The 21,290-nt window shown below is 42.7% G+C and overlaps 1 protein-coding gene across 1 annotated transcript in view; it reads right to left on the bottom strand.

Annotated features, from left to right (window-relative positions):
- Positions 1 to 20,789, bottom strand: part of EMILIN2 (elastin microfibril interfacer 2) — a gene marked incomplete at both ends in the record, with an annotated part of 31,504 nt that extends 10,715 nt beyond the window's left edge. The window contains 4 exons of the mRNA XM_084280124.1: positions 1,584 to 3,506; positions 6,176 to 6,351; positions 20,353 to 20,475; positions 20,665 to 20,789. Coding sequence (XP_084136250.1) covers positions 1,584 to 3,506; positions 6,176 to 6,351; positions 20,353 to 20,475; positions 20,665 to 20,789 — 2,347 coding nt within the window. The remainder of the gene's footprint in view (positions 1 to 1,583; positions 3,507 to 6,175; positions 6,352 to 20,352; positions 20,476 to 20,664) is intronic.
- Between the last annotated feature and the right edge of the window lie 501 nt (positions 20,790 to 21,290).

The following is a 21,290-nucleotide window of genomic DNA, read 5'->3' as shown; positions in this document are numbered from 1 at the left end:
CAAGATGGATGAGAAATGGGATTACATAGATACATCAGACTGCATTCTAATGAGAACTGGGCCTGCTTTTTCAAGATCTAGGGGTGAAAGTCCTAACCCTGTTGAATTTAAGTCAAGATTTCACTATACAAAGAATCTGAGAACTACAGACCCTTGCATTCCCCTTCATTTCTTCCTTTAAAGGAAGAGAAATCTTGTTTTGTTTTGTTTTGTTTTTATTTCACACAAGAGCTTCTCATCTCAGGAGGTTTTTTGTGTCAAATACTGCAATACATTTGGTTTCAAACAATTAACCACTCAGAACAAACACATCCATCATAGGCTTTCAAGCCTCTGCCTTGGAGTAAGAGGGATACTCTTCCCCACAGAGATTACTTTCAGACAGGCCATGAAGCACAGCTCGTCCATTCAAGCAACAGTGCTCAGCATCTTGCATCTTTACTCCCCCAGCCACCAGCAGATGCAACAGCCCACAGGCTCTTCCCTCAGCACCTTTTCTTCTGGTTTAGGGCCAGGCACAGAAATGAGCCTCTTCTTTATCTCACACGTGCAGAGAATTAAAACCAGAAGCATCAAACAACTGAAGAGGGTGGTTTCAAAACAATTTCCAGTTTCCAATTCCTATGTTTTTGCATCATGCTAACAGAAAGAGGAACTCAGTTTCCTCCTGTAAACTCTGACTCTCTCAGACAAACGTGCTGCTGAAATGTGGAGCTAGAACTGCAGAGGGAATTTGAGTGGCATTTGACACAGTCTCTAAACCTTCATGGCAGGGTTCACCAACATGCTGAGGTTACCACTTCATAGTGTTTTGAGCCAAGGGGAATGTGCCTCCGCTTCTCAGCCACTCCAATGCAAACTCTACACCACCAGAGGAGGTTGATGGGAGCTAACATGTTGGAGTACTAACAGAAGGTGTGAAAACACTGCCAGCTGAGGTGTGCACCAACTGCCAACTTGCCAACTACGTTGTGGGAATGCCAACTTCTGGGAGACCTGTGAAGCAGAAGTCTCATATTGCCACACCAAGATATGCCAGAGCTTGTTTGTGAAAGCCCTATATCAAAGAGTCGGTGCTGAATTATAATCATTAACTCATGCTAAGAACAAAACTTTGAGGGAATCTTTCTTTCATAAATTTGAATTCCTTTGACTGAGTTTTTCTCCATTTACTTTTCAGTTTCCCCTGAGGAATCAAGAATAATCTCCTAACAAAACAAAAAACCCAAATAAAATGGAGTAACACACACTGATAATTATTATTATTTAAAACTCACTTTAAACTTGCTATCCAAGAATACACATTTTCCCACTCCTTTTATTCTGGCTCAAAGTCAAGGCTTATAAGACTTCTTTTTTTACTGTTGTGAGAACACTTTTAAAAGCACTCAAAGTCCTCTATGGTGTTCTAGAGCAAAGAGCCAAAATTAGAGTCACTGTAAAAACAAAGTAGAAATTGTGTAATATTAAATTTTTCCTCCCTTGTTTAGCTCCTTTATAAATTATTCAGAAAACGAAGCCAGATGAAAAGCAAACAAACAAAAAAAAGCCCAACATTAAAAAAAAAGCCAAAAAACACTTACTTGTGTCAGACTGAGATTTCAGCATGCCTTCAATGTCTGTGGTCATTTTGGAGACCTGACTATAAAACTGTTGGACAGAATTTTTGAGGCCAGAAATATCAGTGGAATGGGATGCTATAGTTTCATTCATTTCACGGACGCAGTTCCACAGGCTGCTGAGGTGCTTATTCAGACCTCCTTTTATATTCTGCAAGCTACCTGAGACGGAGTCCAGCTTGCTGCAAACTTTTTCAACACGTGAGACTCTGCTTTCAACATCTGAAACACCGCCCTGGATACCTTGGGTCTTTTCTTTGCACTTGCCAAGATCATTCAGGATATGGTCATTCAACTGTTCTAGCCTCTCTTTTACTTCACCACAGCAGCTATCACTGGGATGGGCAGTTTGATTTGCAAATGTCCTCTGCATCTGATCGATTTTTCGGAAGACACCTCGTTGTGTTTTTCTACAGGTAGTATTGACACCCAGAAGCTGCTCCTTGCAGCTACTCAAGCCATCCTGAAGGTTTTTCACATCTTTATCCATGACATTTAGACTATACCGGAAGACGCGTGCATCCCTCTGCATTTTCTGGATGTCACGTTGGTTACCCTTAATCAAGTTGTGTTTCTCATTAAGAGAGCTATTTAAAGACTGCAGGAGAAGAGAGTTGTTCTCTGTTTTCCAGAGCAGGTGATCGTATTTGTTGTTACAATTTTGCAGCTCTTTCTGAAGGTCCTCTGCACCTTGTGGTGCAGACTGACATTTCTGCTCCAGCGACTGGAGTTTGTTCTTCAGGAAATTCATCTCTGTTGTGAATTGCTCACTGGCAAACCCTGCGTCACTGGGCAGGATGGGCCCTGGGTTAATGAACATTCCATCTGGGTCTGTGGTATTAGCCATCTCTAAAATGGTGCCACCTAGCCTATCTTCTAATGCCCGCAGCTTCTGGTCAAACAAGTCTCTCAATTCATCTACCTCAGCAGCTATAGCACCACGGAGAGTTTCCTCAACATAGAAGCAGTGTTCTTCAGCATTTCGCTCTGTAACATTCATCCTTGCATCCAGCTCCTCCAACCTCTCACCAAACATGTCTTCTAGATCTGGAGTCGACAACCGACTGATTTCGTTGTCTATTCTGACATTCAGGATCCTGTGTGCTTCCACAACTCTGTCAAGCTTCTTATCTAGATCTTTTATCTGTTGGTCAATGTCATTTCTCTCACCCTCCTTGCAACAACTGGACCTATTTGATGGAATCTGAGTTCGGAGAGTATTTATTTCTTTCCTCAAGTCATTCTCTTTTCCTCTTATCACATCAATTATTCCTAAGCAGTTATTTTCGTTGTCATCACACTGCTGCTGGATATCCTGTAGTTTGTATTCACAGGAGTTCTTCAGATCTGCCATTTTCTTTTCAAATCCATCTAGTATTTCCTGTCTGAGGGACTCAAATTTTGAGTCTATATACTCCTGATATACATTGTCGCTGGGCATTGATAGTGTAGGTCCTTGTGCTGCCTCCTGCAGTTGTTTTAATTGTCCTTCATAGCCTTTTACTTTTCCGTTCAGTTCCTCCAGCTCATCATTCCTCATCTTCAAGGCTTCTTTGACCTCAGCCAGCTCAGACTTTATATCTTCCATTTCAAAATCAATAAAAGGGTCTTTTTGATCTTTATTGCTGTGGAGTCCAGGCAGATGAATAGTGTCTGTTTCACCAACAACCACACTGTCGGGCTCTGGGCGGTCATAAAGGTTGTTCAGCCAAGTGACCAACATTTTACTAGCATCTTCTTGAACAGTCAGCTTTAGATTTTCATTCACACCTGCCAGGGAGGACTGAAGTTCAAGTACTGACCGTGTAAGTCTAAACAATTCATCCTCAAGAAACTGCATTTTCTTCTCATATGGTGGAGGTTCGGGTGCTTCTGTTGGTTCTGCATCTGTTTCACGGAAATAAGAGGCAAAGTCTGGATGTAAGTATTCCAAGTGGGGTCTGTTTTAATCAGCTGAAGCAAAGTTCACTTTCCTTTAAAGCCAAATAGCAATTTAAGTGCATAATGCTTGTTCCCTTTTCTATTCTTGGTTGCAGTAGTTTATACTTAAAACATTATCAAAACACTCAAAACCTAAATGTGTTACCACACTGACCAATTCCTGCCAAGATACAATGGCAATAAAATTAATAAATTAGCATGCAGAATCCCCCTTCTTGTTCAGCAACAAATCTACACATATATAACAAGCCATTATAGATCCATGAGCATCACAACACAGTCACATCAGAGCCGCTGTTACATCTCCGATAACAATGATTCAGCTGCTCCTGAATTCCCATTGAAAACTTAAGTGGCAATAATTTATGTGCCTAATGTGGGTTTGTGCTCCAGTATTTTGCTGAACTCTGGTCCAAATGCATATATAGGTTGGGGTTCTGCAAGATATTCCAGTTATCACACTTCAAAAATACCTAATTCTCTGACACACATATAAGTAGGCAATAAAAATGTATATAGAAGCATAAGCTTTACACATCCAAAATTGTTGAAGTAAAACCAGCACTGTCCTCCTTAAATGAAAAAAAAAGCTGAATTTTAACTGCAATCCAGTATTTTATCTAGCACAAATCAATTAATGAATTTTAAACCCTTATTTAGGCTAAAGGAGAATGAATAAGTGGTATTCTGAAAGATATCTGCAAACTGGTACAGAATACATTATTTTCTGTATCAGCTGCTGATAGGACAGGACCAGAAGAACAGGCTTCGACTGGAGCAAGTGATGGTGAAGTCTGACTGCTGTAAGGAAAGTGGAATGCAAGAAGATAGTGTCCACATGAGCAACAGCATTTCCACCACAGGAGGCTGGACAGACAGGGCTGATCCTACCTTAGGGGATGGACAAACATACCCCTTAAGAAGCCTCTAGTCCTATTTTCTAGGATTCTCAGCAACAAGGTATTAGGAAGTCAAGATACTGAGTGTGTTCCCAAACAGTCATCCAATATTAATCAAACCTGAAGCTAGACCGCCAATTGTTTTAGTATATCCAACTTTTAACACCACTTTAATGTATAAAGCCACATGACCATATTTATTTGCATACTCCCTTATATCTTTGCCATTAGGCAGAGTGGGGTAAACCATAAATGCATCATGTATATTCCTAATTGTGGTTTTGTATAGTATCTTTTATGCAATTCATAATCCAAAGACTGTTGCACAGTTCAGGCATACTATTACAGACATTAAAAGAACCCACACAACAATGAAGTTAAGAAGCAGAAGTGAAGAAGAAAATATACTGCTTTATATGCAAGAGAAAATAGACACACAAGTTGTTAGTATTAACAGCTCTTATTAAGTAATAACTCTTTCAGATGACAAGTAAACAACTAAGGATAACAAAGTGCCCTGTCAAATTGTGACTATATTGTGTTAGTGTTAATAGTTAAATTCTCAGACAAAAGCACTTTATCACTGGTTCCAAGCTCTGCAGTTAGATATACAGTGGTGAGCAACACTGCAGAACGTGCACTTGGACTTCTGTCAGTTTTAAACTGGGTTCCAGCTTAAGGACATTACAAAGAAGGTAGGAAGCCCCAAACATACTCATCAAGACTGGCAGGATGGCTGATTCCTTTGATGATAGAAAAGTGTGCACACAGAGTGTAGCTATTACATACACACTGGCCTGTTTTTGCACTGAATTGCAGCTCTTTTGGGGTCAGAGCAGAAAGAAAAACTCTAGAGATAAGCAGCGTGCAAGTTACTTGAGAGATATCATGGTGGTTTATTATCATCTTTTGGAAATAACAATTTAGGTGGCTTAACAAAATATTTTTAAAGCAGGTATAGAATCCAAAGGAGTAGTTTAAAACCATATATTCAGCCCCAATCCATTGCACCACACAAACCCCACAAATGGAAATCTGACTAAGCGCTACACGTGACACTAATTCCTGATGATGTTGGGGAAAAATCCTTGGGAAGGAAACATCTGTTTATCATTTGTTGCAATGCAGAAACGGCACAATAGTAACAGCACTCCTCTGACCCTTCCAGAAGACACTATTTTATACAAACAGCCATCATTCATTCTTTAAGGTATGTTTTCAGCAATGGAGGCCTAGCGTTCCCTTAGTCCTTAGTATTAAGACAGGTAATCTAACAGGAATGTGTAAAATCCACACAAGCCCTTGAACAAATAAAACATTGTCATACTTCTAGAGACCATCATCTATTGTTAAAATTAGTAAGTGTTCTTTTTAATAAGCCTCTCAATTATATCTTCTTTTTGTGGGGTTTTTTTCATCCTGAATATTGAAGAAACTACAAAACACTCCATAAATTCTTACCAAAACCAAGTATTTTCCTGAACCATGAGTAGCCAGTTGGCATTTATGGCCAGTGTTACGCACCCACCCCTCCACTGTTCTTCAGAAAACTCTGTGTATTGAGACTATTATTGCCTGGCTATTATTTTCCCACCAAACAGTGTTTTCCATATGGATTTTGTACCTGTCAGTAGATGGGTTTAATAGAAACCATAATGGTTCTCACACTTAAAAGAGAAAACAAAAAGCCAGACGTGATTTCAAAGGAAAAGTTACCCAAGCCTTTCTTCACAACAGCTTTTGCTGGTGTTGTAGGACGACGAGCAGTATTTGGCTTTTCTGCTGGGCCTTCTCTGCAGTCCTCTCCTTTGTACCCAGGACAACATCTCCATTCCAGCTCTGTTACTGTCTTATACGCAACTGTGTACCGCGGTCTGAAACTTGTTCGGTATCTGCCAAAACAGAAAGTGTTTTAAATGATCCAAAGCCTAATCTGTTATTTACATCAAACCTAAAATTTAACCAGCATTTTAAAAATGAAAATCAATTAATTTCACATCTGCTTCACGTTGGCCTTCAAACATCAAATGAACAAATGCTGCTGTCTAGGTTTTAAAGTTACTCGCACTCAACGCAGTCATGCAAGAGGGAACAAATACCCATAGCAAGAGGGGTTTCATGTATGAGCAGAGAGATAATGTGTTGTGGGAGGTAAAGGTTCGTCTCACCAGACACTGCTGAGAGTAACAGTGATCTCCTGTGCATTAGTCTATACATTCAAAACCTTTTTCCTCACAAACTCATCCACAGGGCTGTGCTGGCAACGACTCTTCTTGACATCAACAAATGTTCCTGCCTGCTTTGTCCCACTTGTCTTTCCACATTCTCCACTAAAGCAGTTCCTTAGAATCTGTAGTACAGAGCAGTCAAACCTAAGAGGGATATTCGAGGGAAGGACGGAATGCTGAAAGCATGAGTCAGATAAGGACCTGAAAGATGGAGTCAGATGAAAGGCTACTACCAACAAAGGAATTGACTCTTTTCTACTTCACTGCCCCAGCTAAGCTGAAGAGGATCTTGCAGGGAAACCTGTGCACATGCAACTTTAAGTTTCCATAATTAACCACTCAAAAGTTAATAAATAGCAAAATGATTCTGCTTGTGCAACTTTCTTTAACCACAGATGACTTTCCTTCAGTACACATGCTCCATGTCTGGCTGTAGTCAGACACTGTGGTATCCCATCAGACCATAGGCAGAGGCTATTTTACAAAAACTACAATTTAAGGTACAGTTCTTTTGGGATTGAGAGATGAGGACAGTAAATAAAACAGAGATTCATTACCTAAGTGCTATAAATTTGTATACTTGGAACAGATACTGCAACAGAAACAAAAATGTTACCTCAGTTTTCCATGCTAATTCCCTTCTCTGAATAAAACCAGTATCATACTATTAACCCATCAGATTTGAGATCTTTTTCTTAAGATGATTTCAAATGAGAACAATGGTTTGCATCCATTAACAAATGGCAGAATCACTTCACAGCTGACATGTCCCTAAAGCAGTAACACTGGCACAAGAAGTACAGCACAGCAGTGAAGGATTCAACAGGAGCTCTGCAACAGATTTCATTCATGGCCTGCCTGGGCTCACAGGGATTGTGTTTTGGGACAGAGAGGATACAGTGCAGAATGGGCACCAGAAGCAACCATGCAATCACAGAAGGAAAAAAAAATCAACTACATGTTTCATTAAATATGTTATTGTATTAATATGCAAAAATCACTGTTGTTTAAAAATAATCAGTAATCAGCTACCAGGTGGAAAGAGTTAAATCCTGCACCAGCTGTGAAACAGCTTCTACTGGAAGCCACAAGGTAAGAGTTTAACTGTTACTCTTCAAGACCATGCATGGAAATATGTGATGAAATAATCCTGCATTTCTTTACTCAGCATCTTCCACCTTCAGAGATGTAATTTTAATATTATGCCCTCTATCTGATAGGCGTTTGCCACTTTGGTAAGATGCTTTGCAAATCTGGGGGGGTGGTGGAGGGCAGGGTTTCAAGGTGTTAACTACTAATGGTGACTTGGTTTCTTTTTTGAGCATATCTTTCCAGCTTCTGCCACAATATATTCTAATTGTTACACAGAGGACATGCTCTTTCACATAATTCCTTTATCCCTGACCTCTCATTTACAGGGAGTTACTTTGATCAGAGACAATGTCCTATTTTCCCCACTACTTTGGGCCAAAGAGTAGCTTATCCTAGTAAGCCTCTCTGGATTCCTGTCTCCTGTGAATCTGCACAGGAAGGCAGGGGCAGGCGAGGCTGTAACTATTAGCTGCTCATAAGGGAAGTGGTTTGTTGTGACTGTCGGCTTTTCAGGTTCTGACTTGGAGCACATGAACTCAGCGCGGGTTTCCAACTCTTTCCTACCTCTGTAACACCATGCATTGAACAGCTGTAGACCACACTCCAGCTCATCATTTCTTCTAAAATTTTCACTGAAGCATCTGCTGAATCCTGTTTACAAATGTAAAGTACAGATGGCCCCAAGGTCAAGTGCTTTACAAATCAGAGGAGTGTAACACAGAGGGCATCACTAGGAAGGACAACGTTCTGGCCACCCAGGAACTTCCTCTTCCTTCTCCCTTATCTAAAGTATTAAACTACATCTCATGTCGATAGTTTGGGTTTGACTCCTTTCCTTCCAACCAGCTGCCAGAGCCAGAGGAACAAGAGGATTAGCTCAGTGCTTTGGTGTTTTGAAGTGGTTTGAGAGTCGTTACAACCTCTCTCGCAGCGACCGCACTACCGAAACGCAACCCTTGAGCTTCCAGATCGTTTTTCACAGGGCGGAAGTGGTTGTACATACTTCTCTCTGACTTCCATAAAGCACTTAACTGCTCCAAACTCTGTGTGTGTTCCTCTCTGTGCTGTCGGGGCCAAACTCCTTCCTGAAAACTGCAGTATTTTTACTACCTTCAATTGGTCTATTTTTTCCTTGCAAAGTTTTACGAATGCAGATGAAACAAATTTTGTAAAAGGATAAACCCAACTTTTATGCAAATTCTGCATGTCTGCTCAAATTACAGAACAAGGATTTTCATTGTACCACCTTTGCCCTTCCTATCACACTTTGACAAGTTCCTCTTTGCACAGTCTCTGTAGTCATGTTCATCAATGTAGACACTTTCACAGTACTTGAAAATTCAGATAAAAGTAGAACACAAGACAAAACCTAATACAAAAGAATCCAAACAAAAGAAACCAAGCTTAGTACTTTTCACATGAGCAAATTATAAAAATTTTCCAAACTGTCTTAAAACTAAAAAATAAGCAAGTTCACCATTCTTATTCAACATTCCCACTTCCTTCAGCAAGGCCAGGTATGTAAGACTGGGAAACAGGAACGTGTCCTAACACTCTTCTAATTTGAATCCAGTCACATCAAGCTTTCTTAAAAACCACAGCCTCATTGCTACTGCTTCTCTATGGAAGATGTGCTTCATGCACAGTTGTGGAAGTTCCCATGCAAGGAATGGTGTCACCGTGCCAGCGCCGTCCAGATGCACTGAGGAACGACAGTCACCCGTATGCATCCAGCCCAAGGCAGATTCTCCATCATACCACAAGTTTTTTAAAGCCAGAGCTTGGCTCACTCAGTGGAGGGGCTGGAGACTTCCAGGATTTGCCAGGATATAACAGTCTAACAGCACTGAACACAATTATATTCTTGGTTACAGATCTAACAAAACAAACTGTAACTTTCTACTAAGGACCCCATCCTGAGAATAATCTGTGATCCTGCATGTTGATGACACGGGACTGGGAGCTACTGGAGCATACAAATCAGACACCCTCACTTACATCTGCAGTATTCTGAATCCAATTTCTCACTCATATTCCTAGCAAACATAGAACATACAAACACAAACCCCACTCAGTGTGGCTGGAGAAATCAAATGTTGCTCCTCTGTGCAGCTGGGTAGAGTTACATGGTTAGACCATGACATGCCCAAGATTCACATCTTTTATCTCGTAGGTATGAATCTTTATATGGTTACCTAGCAAGGCAATTTGGTCAAAAGCATTCCACAAAAGTTTCATAACTCTCTTAAAGAATTATGGTTCCACTTTAATGCCTGAATATACTGGAATGCAATTAAAAAATAGTAAAATATTAAATCTTTGTTTATTAAATCCGTTAAATCCAGTTGGCCTGGATTTCTCAATATTAAAGTGTTAATAAACACAATTATTTTTACAAGTGTCTCAAAGATATTTAAAAAAATATATTCTTATATGGATAAAAGTTACATAAAATGCACCAACATTTATCGTGCTTAGTCACCCCATTCTCTTGTGGACTTCCAGGATGATGGTCACATCCTGCTGATGAACTGAGCTAAATACTACAAATTATATAATTATTTTAGATAGTATGGATAAAGGGTGATTTCAACAGTCTCTAATTTTTCTTCACAAATGAGAAAATAAGAACAGCTGGGTTTAAGGAATCTTTCCACAACAGGCTTATAACTACCAATGCTTACCACCTTCACCATGAATTCAAGATGCTGATCAAGTGAGAAAATACCTTCAGAACACTAATGCAAATCTCCAAGTGTAATCTATAAGTATTTCAGAGCTGAAGTACAGTCATACAGTGTGGCAAGACCATTCAAATATTCCTTCCCTTTGAGAGAAAAGTATTGTCCTAGGAAAAAGCTTAATTAAAAATCCATGTTTGCTGTAAATGCTAGACATTTTGACTGGGGAACGAGCTATAATTTTCTCATGGTGCTAAACCACAGAAGGAAGCAGTTAGCACTGATATTTGGAGTGTCACCTAATAGCGATAAAACAAATCGGAAACATTTGGACTAAATTGGTGGGAAAACATATGGCTCCGTTCTGTAACTAGATATCAACATTGAACCTTTTGAGAAATTCAAGGAGATAAGTGCCACCACATCCTCACTGTGAGGAACAGACTGCGGAATCAGCATATGTTTCTACATAAGCAGCGTATAAAATGTTTATTCTGAGCATAAAACTTCAAGGTCGGTCCAAAATACTGTAGTGCTTGGAACAGGTCCCACAGCTTCAGCAGCCTGCAATTCATGGTCCTGCTGAACAGAAGATAACAAACACATCTTCACTACTTAATGCTTTCATTGAATGTAGATCCGTTCTTTGTAAATGATATGGTCTGCTCTTGCATGCCCCAGTCATCCAAATCTCCAACAGGAGAGTGCTGATAGGGTATACAGACACCCCCATAAATACTACCTAGAAGATATAATTAAATGCAATCATATTTTGACTAAGCTTTTTTTTTTTTTTTTGTAGTATTTTGTAGGCTGCAAAGGCTTCTAATGAAAATGTATTTAAGCTGGCTATTCATATTAGACCTTTACTAAACTAGAACCAGTTGATCCCAAGTTTCCTGGTTCCCAAACATGAAGGTCTAATTGCAACCCCTACAAATGGTGGCAGAAATCCTAGTTCCACTGAAATCATGGTGACTTTGAGCAATTGTCTGTAACAGTGAGTTTCAGCACGCCCCAAATTCAGGTGCCTACTGCGTAGGTATGGGCAGGCACTAGTTGCCTCTGTTTCCAGTGTGGCCATACAGTCAGTACAGTCATCTCATTCTACAGTCATTATTTACATCTGATTAGCTAAGGTTCATGCTGGACACCACTGACTTGCATTTGAGTCACTACTACTACAGGTGTCCAAGCTGCCATGCTCCCATTTGTCCCTCTGGACAGCAGACAACTGAAGTTATGGTGAGTCAAACCCCACTTCTGGATTTCATTCTTTTATGACCTTGCTACTACACGGCAGTGTCGGCAGCCAGTTTACATTCCAGCACACAGATGAGCCTAATTTGAGCAAAATATGTCTTTACTAAGAGATTATCCTGGGGCATTTATGTCAAGTGGTGAAATGATGTTTTGACAGGACTAGATCAGCCTACAAAAGTCTAGGTGTTCAGTGAAAGCAAGCTGTGCAGTCAGTAATAAAATCCCAATTATATGTTGCAGCAAAAATCTATTTTAAAAGTGAACCCCAAAACAGCTTTTGATTTTCATCTGCCATTAGAGACACTAAGCTGCTTCTTACAGATGGACTTAAGAAAGTCTCACATAATCACAAGGTTAGAAAAGACCTTTAAGACCATCAAGTCCAACTGTTCCCATTCTATGCTAAACCATACCCCTAAGTACCTGATCTACCCTTTTTTTGAACACATCCAGGGAAGATGACTCAACCCCCTCTCTGGGCAGCCTGTTCCAGGCCCTGACAACTCTTTCAGTGAAAATTTTTTCCTAACATCTAATCTGAACCTGCCCTGGCACAGCTTCATGCCATTTCCCCTTGTCCTATCTCCTGTCACCTGGCTGAAGAGACCATCACCCACCTCACTACAATCTCGCTTCAGGTAGTTGTAGGTGGTGATAAGGTCTCCCCTCAGCCTCCTCTTCTCCAGGCTAAACATCCCCAGCTCCCTCAGCTGCTCCTCATAGGATTTGCCCTCCAGCCCCTTCACCAGCCTGGTTGCCCTTCTCTGGACTCGCTCGAGGACCTCAATGTCCTTCTTATGGTGAGTAGCCCAGAACTGGACACAGTCTCATCTTTCCACTGCTACTGTTCTGCTGGTATTTCTGCCTTCCAAAATTTACACCAAGGTTATTACATGTGTTTGCAGGCACTTGTGCCTGAGGTACTGCTTTTTCTTCAGAAAGCACCACTGACTTTACCACTAGTCCAATGCAGTCACAGTCATCCCAGCTGGAGTTCCCAAAAGTCCATGGTCAGGTCTTTCTGTAACATAATAATCAGGCCCTAATAATATACATTATCAAAAGCAACTTCAGAATTGTGCTGAGAAAACAACAATTTTGAGGCACCCCTGTGGAATGCATAAAGCATACTATCAAGGAGGCTCAGCTTCTTGGGGCTCACACAGCACACAAGGGTGCTTTAAATAATGTTTGCACTAATGTATAGCACAACCAACATTTGCACCAGAGATATTCTGATTTAAATTCTGAATAAAAAAAGCTGCTGAAACTGAAGGAAAGCAAGAGAGTAAGTTCAAGCACTAGGCATTTGCAGAAATGTGACTGCCTGCTGTGTCCACAACCAAGACATGACCCATCCAGATCACTAGAAAGAGCACTTCAGTATCAGACTACAAAAGCACTGCAATTTTACTAAATGTGTCATACAACAGGAATGAACATTACAGACTAAGTACTTTTTCTAGGTTTTACTGTTTGTTCTGTACCTTGACACCACCTGGGAAGCATGATGGGGGCAGTGATGGCCTTCCCTCTAGAAGTTGCTAAGGGGCAGAGACCTGCAACAGGTGATTTGTATTCCTCCCCCTTACCACATACCAGCGTATTGGCTCTCAGGACAGAGGGAGAAAAGTTGCTTTCACCTCCCCTAAAGAACACTGTTCTGTATCTCCTGGTGCCAGGAAAGGAACAGAGAATTATGGTGCCCAAATCAGAGAATGTATTAGGTTGGAAGGTACCTTTAAAGGCCATCTAGTCCAACCCCCCTGCAGTAAGCAGGGACAGCTTTAACTAGATCAGGCTGCTCAGAGCTTCATCAAGCCTGACCTTCAATTGTCTGTCAGCTCACTGCAGCCTGTTCTCTCTCACATGGTTCTCCTTAATGCTGAACATTAGTACAATACATCCAGGAGAATCTGGCTGAATTTTAGGGCAGAGTTTGGTGTTTGGTTGGGTTTTTTTTCTTCAGTAAGAGGAGCAGAAGATTACAAGGGCTGGTAAAGGACAAAAGTGCTCAACCCTTCTCACACAACACCACAGGGTTTCATTTGTAGCTCCACTGAAAATCTCCAGAAGTGCTGTTGTTCATTGCTTATACAGTGAATTTCAATGCCACTCATCTCAGTTAGACTCTTCTATACAAAAAACTTAGATTCAGAATACAATTTTCTCACTTGGGAGAGAAATGTTTCCTCTTGGGAAGAAACAACAAAGTAACTGTACACTCCTGAAGCACATCCCTGTGTCTCATACTGGTTATTTCTAGTTATTGAGTATGTATATACACACACACACATCCATTCATACCTCTCTCTCTCAACTGCCAAAGATTTTACTTTTTAAAAGCTGACCACTGAAGTCCAGTAGGAAATGCCCCCAAAATGAATTTGTTAAAATGTTAATACTCTTAATGCTCATGAATTACCACTCCTGAAATGCTAGGTAGGAATCCTCTTCTTATGCACAGAGAAACCAAGGCACAGGATGCATTTAAGTGACAGACAGTTTGTGCCAAGACTCAGGGCAGAGCTTCATCCTTGGGATTCACAGTATTGAATTACCTTACGTGGCTGCTTCCTTCCACCTTGTCACAAGATAAACCTACACCAGTCACCCACGTGCTGATAAACCAACAGTGAGCTACTAAGCCCTCACTAGATAAAAAGGGATAGGAGAACCCCCAAAATACAGTCCTTTCAAAAGGATTTCAGAAAAATTTTGTAGAGCAGCACTGTGATGTAGTGTAACAGTGATGGAACAGGAGCGACTTTGTAAGAGCTCCTGTGTGAACAACATCCTCACCTGCCTCTTCCAGCAGCAGGGAGGGACCAGGCGTCTCACCTCATATCATGGAAAGGTGAAGTGAGGATGCAGGACACTGCTCCTGATAAAGCTGCCTGAGAAACTAAGCAGTAGAAGTATCTCTTCTGCTTCTCTGCCCATGAAATAAGCTTATTTCTAGGAGTGTTCCAAGAAGGAGCTACCTTTGACAGAGTATTTGAAACCACACACAAAAAAGATAACCAAACTTTGATGGATGCAAGAGCTAACCTGTGGGATTAGCTGGGACCCCAACTTTCAGCTTAAAATGTAGCACTGGGTTGAGAGCTCAGACTTTTCAAGACACCAAGTCAAAAGTGAACCAGTGGGGAGAGGAAAGGTCAGAAATCAATACAAAAAAGGAGTCAGATGGAGTAATGATCTGTGATGTGCAGAACTGGCACTGCCCACTTTCTAATGGTGCAGAATGTTCCTTGGTTCTTTGTGTGGTTTATGACAAAATAGGACTTAAACAGGTCATCAGCTCCCTAAAATTAAGAGTTTGTTGTTTTGGCAACAGTTTGGTGCTTAACAGAAGAGGCCTCAAGACCTCCAGGTCACACATTTCTCAACACAGAAAAGCAAAATAACTCTGTTTACATTAATGTGAACGGAGGAGCAGTTTCTGATTTTATTTTATTTTATTTTAATTATTGCAACAAACACAAATGATGTGTGAAATGGCAATTCCCTGTCTGGTTCAGAGAGAAGAAAGGCTCTGTTGCAATCCGTGCAGGGAGGCAGAGATGCACAATTTCAAGCTCAGGGAGACAGCCAGGAAAGTTTACCACACCCAGCAGGCACTCAGAGATTTTCAAAGCAGCACTCCAGGAAACTGAAGTACATCCTGAAGTTTTTTTAAGTTTCCTTACTGTTTTTAATGCACAACCCCTTAGGCTAATCTCCCTATGTAGTCAGCTAGCTGGAGCCTGTACAAAGAAATTCTGCTTCATACAAAATACACCAAGTAGGAAAAAAAGATCCTGAAGACCTTTTTAGGTATTTGGAGGGGAATCATTAAACAGCCCTCACTTCCCCTTCAAGTTTCTGTGCATCCTGAAAGTTTTTCTTTTAAGATATGCATTGCCAGATGCCAGCAGCAAACACAGGCTCTAATCTGTGCCGACCTGTGTATCTTGGGTTTGATCCTGCCTGGTGCTGTGCACTCTGACACTGGTCCATATGATTAATTTTTAGTGGCTGAACAGTCTCAGAGTCTCAGGTCTGGCACAATGAAGGGCTGAAAACTACATGTGTGTTTCCCACGTGTTCCCAGGCCGGGCTGAACTGCCCCACCCAGCTTGTTCTGGGCTTGCCAGAAAATGGAAATCGATGGAGCCATTTAACTTGACATCTGATAATGCTGGGTTTCAGTATTATTCTTTTTTTACTCAGTATTATTTTACTAATAGCCACTGAAGATTGTTTATTAAAAGCTGTGTGCTACTTTAAGTATAGTCATCTATCCGGATATTTATGATTGCAGAAAACTGGCAGTTAAGAGGCTAAAGTTATTTCAGTATTTTGCCTTAAATCTTCCTCTTGGCAATGATTAAACCCATGAGTAGCTTGGCAATGGGTTTATTTACAGTCATTTAAAAAGTATTAAATGACAAGAAGTTGGAAAATATTGCTTAATGAGCGACCTGGAGAGTCTTGCTTAATTTAGCTATCGACTCATTCATCATTTTCTTGACCATTTTCTAAGTATGCACAACCTAGTGAAATAATGGGTTTGCTTATTATACATTTACCATCAGTGTTAGGATGAGAAACTCACACTAAATCATGAAATCAACTCCCCACAAGCTAAGGAGAGGTGACGTGACTTGATACACACTTGAACACACAAATAACTCACATGAACAGAATGAATGGGGGTGGGAACTTGAATTAGGGGACCTGATAAGACCAGGAGCAAGCAGATCTAACTTTGAAGCCACCTCTGCTGCTAGCTGGGGGCTACAGGGAGGGGTGTTACATGAACTCCAGAGGTTCCTCCCAGTCTACATTTTTTTCTATTTGATTTACTACCTCGTACAGACAAATCCCATTTGCCAGGTCTATAGCAAAGCCAGAAAACATCTCTCTCCTTCAGCTGCTTTAGTGCATCTCAAACTTTAAAATTAAAACCTTACCAGTGAAAGCAGGATTGCCCATAAATGCTGGGCCAGAAACTGGAGCACCTATTGTACAGCCAGGTGTCCCAGCTTACTCTATGGCACAAGAGACAAAACAAACAACTGGTAGAAAAGCATCCCACACTGAAGTGCCTACATTGACCAGAGGATGTACAAGTGAAGCCACAGCCCTAAAGTGTGTGTAGGGTCTAGTCAGAAGGGCAAGGCATTTTGCTCCTAGAATCAAACAGTGCTGTTAGTTACAAAGTGCTAATAATGCTAAATTGCTACACTTACTAAATAGGAAAGCTACATAGCAAAGCTAGGAAAGGAAATTCACAGCAAAAGAGGTGGAGAGGGGGTCAGTTATTTGTGAAACAACACTAAATTTCAAAGCATATGATATTTTGTAGCAGGTAAAAGCATTCATATTTTTGTGTAAGTATCCTTCAGTCCAGTGACCCACAAATAACAAAGTTCCTCCCTCCTTCACTAGTCACAGTTTTAAGAAAAATAAATCAGGAGTACCCCATACTTCAAAGGGAACATACTTCAAAGGGCCCTTCTGCTTTTCCTTTCCACTCCCTCTCCTTGTCCTATCTCTGAAGCTGCCACACTTCAACTCACATTTATCCTTGCCACCTTAATCAGCCAAATCATTCACTAACTTTTCAGGGAGGAAATGCACTATTGAGCCCAAATACCTATAAAACACACACATGAAATGCAGTCATTTCCTGAATTTAACTTAACATTTCAGGAAATAAAACCCTACAGCCAAACTGAAATTACAGTCCTAGAAGCACGGTCATTCCAACAGTAGGGTATTTTTTATTCACACAAATGATATTTTAATGGGTCTAAAAAGCAGATGAGAAGGATTCATGTATGTATATGACTGTTAGGCTTAATAACTCTGAAAAACCAACCAAACAGAAAAAAATCAGTGCTGACTGTAATCCCTGTCTGCAATGCACACTCTCCTGTATGTGGAGGACCTGTGGAACTGAGGAGCACGCTGCTTCTTTAAGGCAGTGAAGCACTTCCATATAAAATGCAGTGAGCTATTCCATTTAAGCGCTTGTTATGCATAACCTAGACTGTACCTAAAGGCTAGAAGGGCTCTTTAAACCTGGTCTTAAACTGAATTTAAATCAATAGTAAATCCCCTGACTGACCAAAAAAAAAAAAAAAAGAGCCCTAATATTACATAAGTGGTAATAAGACTCAAACATCTATGATACAGTTAACAGACTCTCTGATTTGGATCTCACTGTCCCCACTGTCTGCAGCAGAATGAGCTCTTAGATGAATCACGGGTATCAGAAAGAGACTACACAGGGACTGTACTTTATTCTAATGAATATCTGCTATTTAGTTCATTTTTAACTTCTTTACATAAGGGTATAAAAGGAAAAAGAGAATAATTTCAGAAAGGTCCCCACAGTCATTTCTTTGTTGCTTTTATAGTTCTTTCCTGTCCTATTTTTGTCAGCATTAGCTAACATGTATAAACACATTTTGTTATTCAGACCACTACTCTTACTGAATTAAAAATACTTTTCACAGGAATTAAGTTACTCCTGTTCACAGAGGTTTGGAGGGTTTGAACTGTGTATTTCAATCCTTTATTACTCTGCCTCTAAAGAATGTGTATACCAGCAACAGGCAGAAAAATAAAAGTCACAACCAATAAACAGATAATTTTGAACATAGAAACATTTTGAGATTTTGATATTCCAGCTGCTTTCACTGCTAATCAGCTGGTGCTGTAATAGGTACTTAAAAGTATTTGGTGTTGAGACTAAGTAACTATTTTGTATTTACCACTGAGGTAATGAAGAAAATTACAGTAATGTTCACCCACAAAAGCCAAATTGGGGAAACAAAGGCTTGTGATAAATATCTAATTCCATTCTCAAAAGAACAAAAAAAACCGCAGGAGATTGGCCACAGCAGGCAAGACCAAATGTCTGTTTAGCCCCATATTCTCTCTCTTGACAGCAGCGAACTCCAGATGTTCAAGGAGAAGCACAAGGACAGACAATGCCATTTCACAGAACCACAGAGTAATCTGGAAGGGATGGGACTTCTGGAGACCATCCAGTCCAACCCCCCGCTTAGGCTGGGCTTCTCCTTCTGACTCCTGCCAAAGATCTCACCCGCTCAAGCAGCTCTCAATTCAGGAATTTCCTGAGCTAGAAGCAATGCCTTTGCACTTCCTTCATTATCTACTAGCAGATAAGCCAAGAAAATCCTAATTTACCACCTCTGAAAATTCTTTATCTCAATTCTTGGAGATTTATGTATTCAAAGAGCTCAGTTTCAATCCCTCCTCACTCCTCCACAGATCCACTATGGAGACTGCACAACAGAGGGCACACCCCATTACACAGCCCATAAACTCAGAGTTAAGACACTCCAAAGAGAAGCAGGGGAAGTTACACAGGACAGTGTTACTCAGCTGTTTGTTGCCTTTGTTATTTCCCTCAAATTCCAGTGTTTATATATTCCAGTAGAGAAAAGCTGACTTTTTTAACAAAAATAACAATCCAAACAAACAGAAAACAGTGGATTTGAATGCCAAATGCCCAACACCTACTGTCATAGCCCCTAGGGTGGCTACACCACCGATATCCGCAGTCTTATTTCAGTAGCACACAGGACCCAGCAGTATCAGTCTTATCATCACTGGTTTATGTCAAAATAAAAACTAGTTATTCTTTGTTGTAAAAGAATCCTCACCATCACCTCAGCCCAATTCTTGAGACTTAGTCCACAAAGAAGATCTATGGGTGTCCTCCCACTGACTTCTGGGGGAGGTGAAATGGTTTCAGAGAGTGTTTATCACCTACAGCTTTTAATTAGAAGTGTGCAAATATTACTGCTTTTCAAGTAGGAAACTGAGGAAAGGGAATTTGCCTGAGATTAGCCACAGGGTGAGATACAGACGTTCCCTGACTCCTGCTGTACCTGCAGGCTGACACAGCCTTGCCACAGCACACTGTGTTGTACAGGTGGCCTCTCTGAAGACTACCATGTGGTCACACGCAACAGCATGAAGCTTAAAATTAAACAAGTAACTTTGTATTGCCCCCTTTAAAACTCTCTGCACTGGCTGCTCTCCTTGCTGGACAGCTGACAGGGATACAGAGACTGTAAACGCGCTGGCTCACGCTCCTGGCTCTCCCGCGCCGTTACACACCGATCCAGCAACACGGAGCAACCAGGAAACCGGTTTTGAGCACGGCTTTACCCTGGCCAATCTGGACGAGGTGCATAGGTGCCCTCCCAGCAGGTGCTGGCATTGCCACCGCCCGCAGAAAGCAGCCCGGGCACTCGCCACCTCCCCACAAGCCCCAGGACGCCACGCACCACGGTGCGAGAAGTCGTGCCAGCGCAGCTCCCTTTCAGCTCTACGGAGCAGAAGACTGGCTGTACAGACCAACAACGTGAGCAATCTGGCTCTAATTAACTTCGGCAGCCTTACGTTAGCAATACGAGCGAGTGCTTTGTTCGGGGCGCGCTGGGGGCCAGGGGCAGTGTGCATCCTCCTGCCCCAGCTTGTACGGGTTTTAGGGTGCTGCGGACGGGCCAGGAACACCGGCAGCGGCTGCTTCTCCACCGTGGCTTGGCAAGGGGGTGGCCAAGCGCTCCTCCTCCCCAAAGTCACCTCCTCGGCTACTTACACCGGTGTGGGCTGGCAGGGGAACTGGTTCCAGGCGCACTTGTACTGGGCCTGGACGTAGCTCTCCGTCCCGTCCAGCACCGAGCAGCTCACGTTCTTGTTCACTATGTAGGCGCACCAGTTCCTAGGGGGGGTAAGACAACGGCCGTCAGGAACCGGCAGCGGCCGGAGGGAGCCCACACGCCGCCCCAGCCCGCCCGCCCCGGCACCACCACTGTCTGCCTCAGCCCGCCCCAGCCCGTCTCAACCCAGCCCGGCTCGCAGCGCTGCAGGCAGCGGCTCCGCAGCCCCCTCCGGGGCGGGCGGTACTCACTTGCTGCGAGAGCCCGGTCGGCTGTACCGCAGGTGCGGAGTGGCGTGGCTGAGCCCGGCGCCCAGGGCGAGGAGCAGCGGCAGCGCCCAGCCCGAGGGCGCCGCAGACCCCGGGCACAGCTCCATGTGGGGTGGGGGGTGGGACGGGCGGGCGGCAGCGGGCGAGCGGAGATGGCCGGTGCCTCTCCGCAGACTCCCTCCGTCCCTCTGTCCCTCCGTCCGTCCCGCCCGCCCTCGCCCGCTCCCAGCTCCCTCACTGACGCAAATCCCCCCCCACCCCGTTTCCGCCCTCCACAGCGGCTCCGCACCCCCCTCCGACCGAGGCGCCGCTCCCCTCCACCCCCGCCCGGCCAGCTCCGGCCCCACTCGCTCCCGGCCCCCTGCTCCGCTCTTGCCCCTCGCCGAGTAGGAGCGGCGCTGCGCGGAGACGGAGGGGCGGCCGCCGGCCCCACATGGCGCCCAGCCGCCATGAGCGGGGCTCCCCGGGAGCAGCCCCCGCGCTCCATCCCCCTGTCCGAGCTGGCCGGCGGCCGCGCCCGAGCTCGTTTTTCCCACTGGGAAGCTGATGGAGGGAGAGAGTCGTGCCCCTGGGGGAAGAGTGGGGCAGGTTCGGGGCTGTGCCATCTC

This window comes from Gallinula chloropus (assembly GCF_964237585.1).
Source record: "Gallinula chloropus genome assembly, chromosome: 2".
In the NCBI taxonomy this organism is placed as follows: Eukaryota; Metazoa; Chordata; class Aves; order Gruiformes; family Rallidae; genus Gallinula; species Gallinula chloropus.
This window is presented reverse-complemented; position numbering and strand designations above follow the sequence as displayed.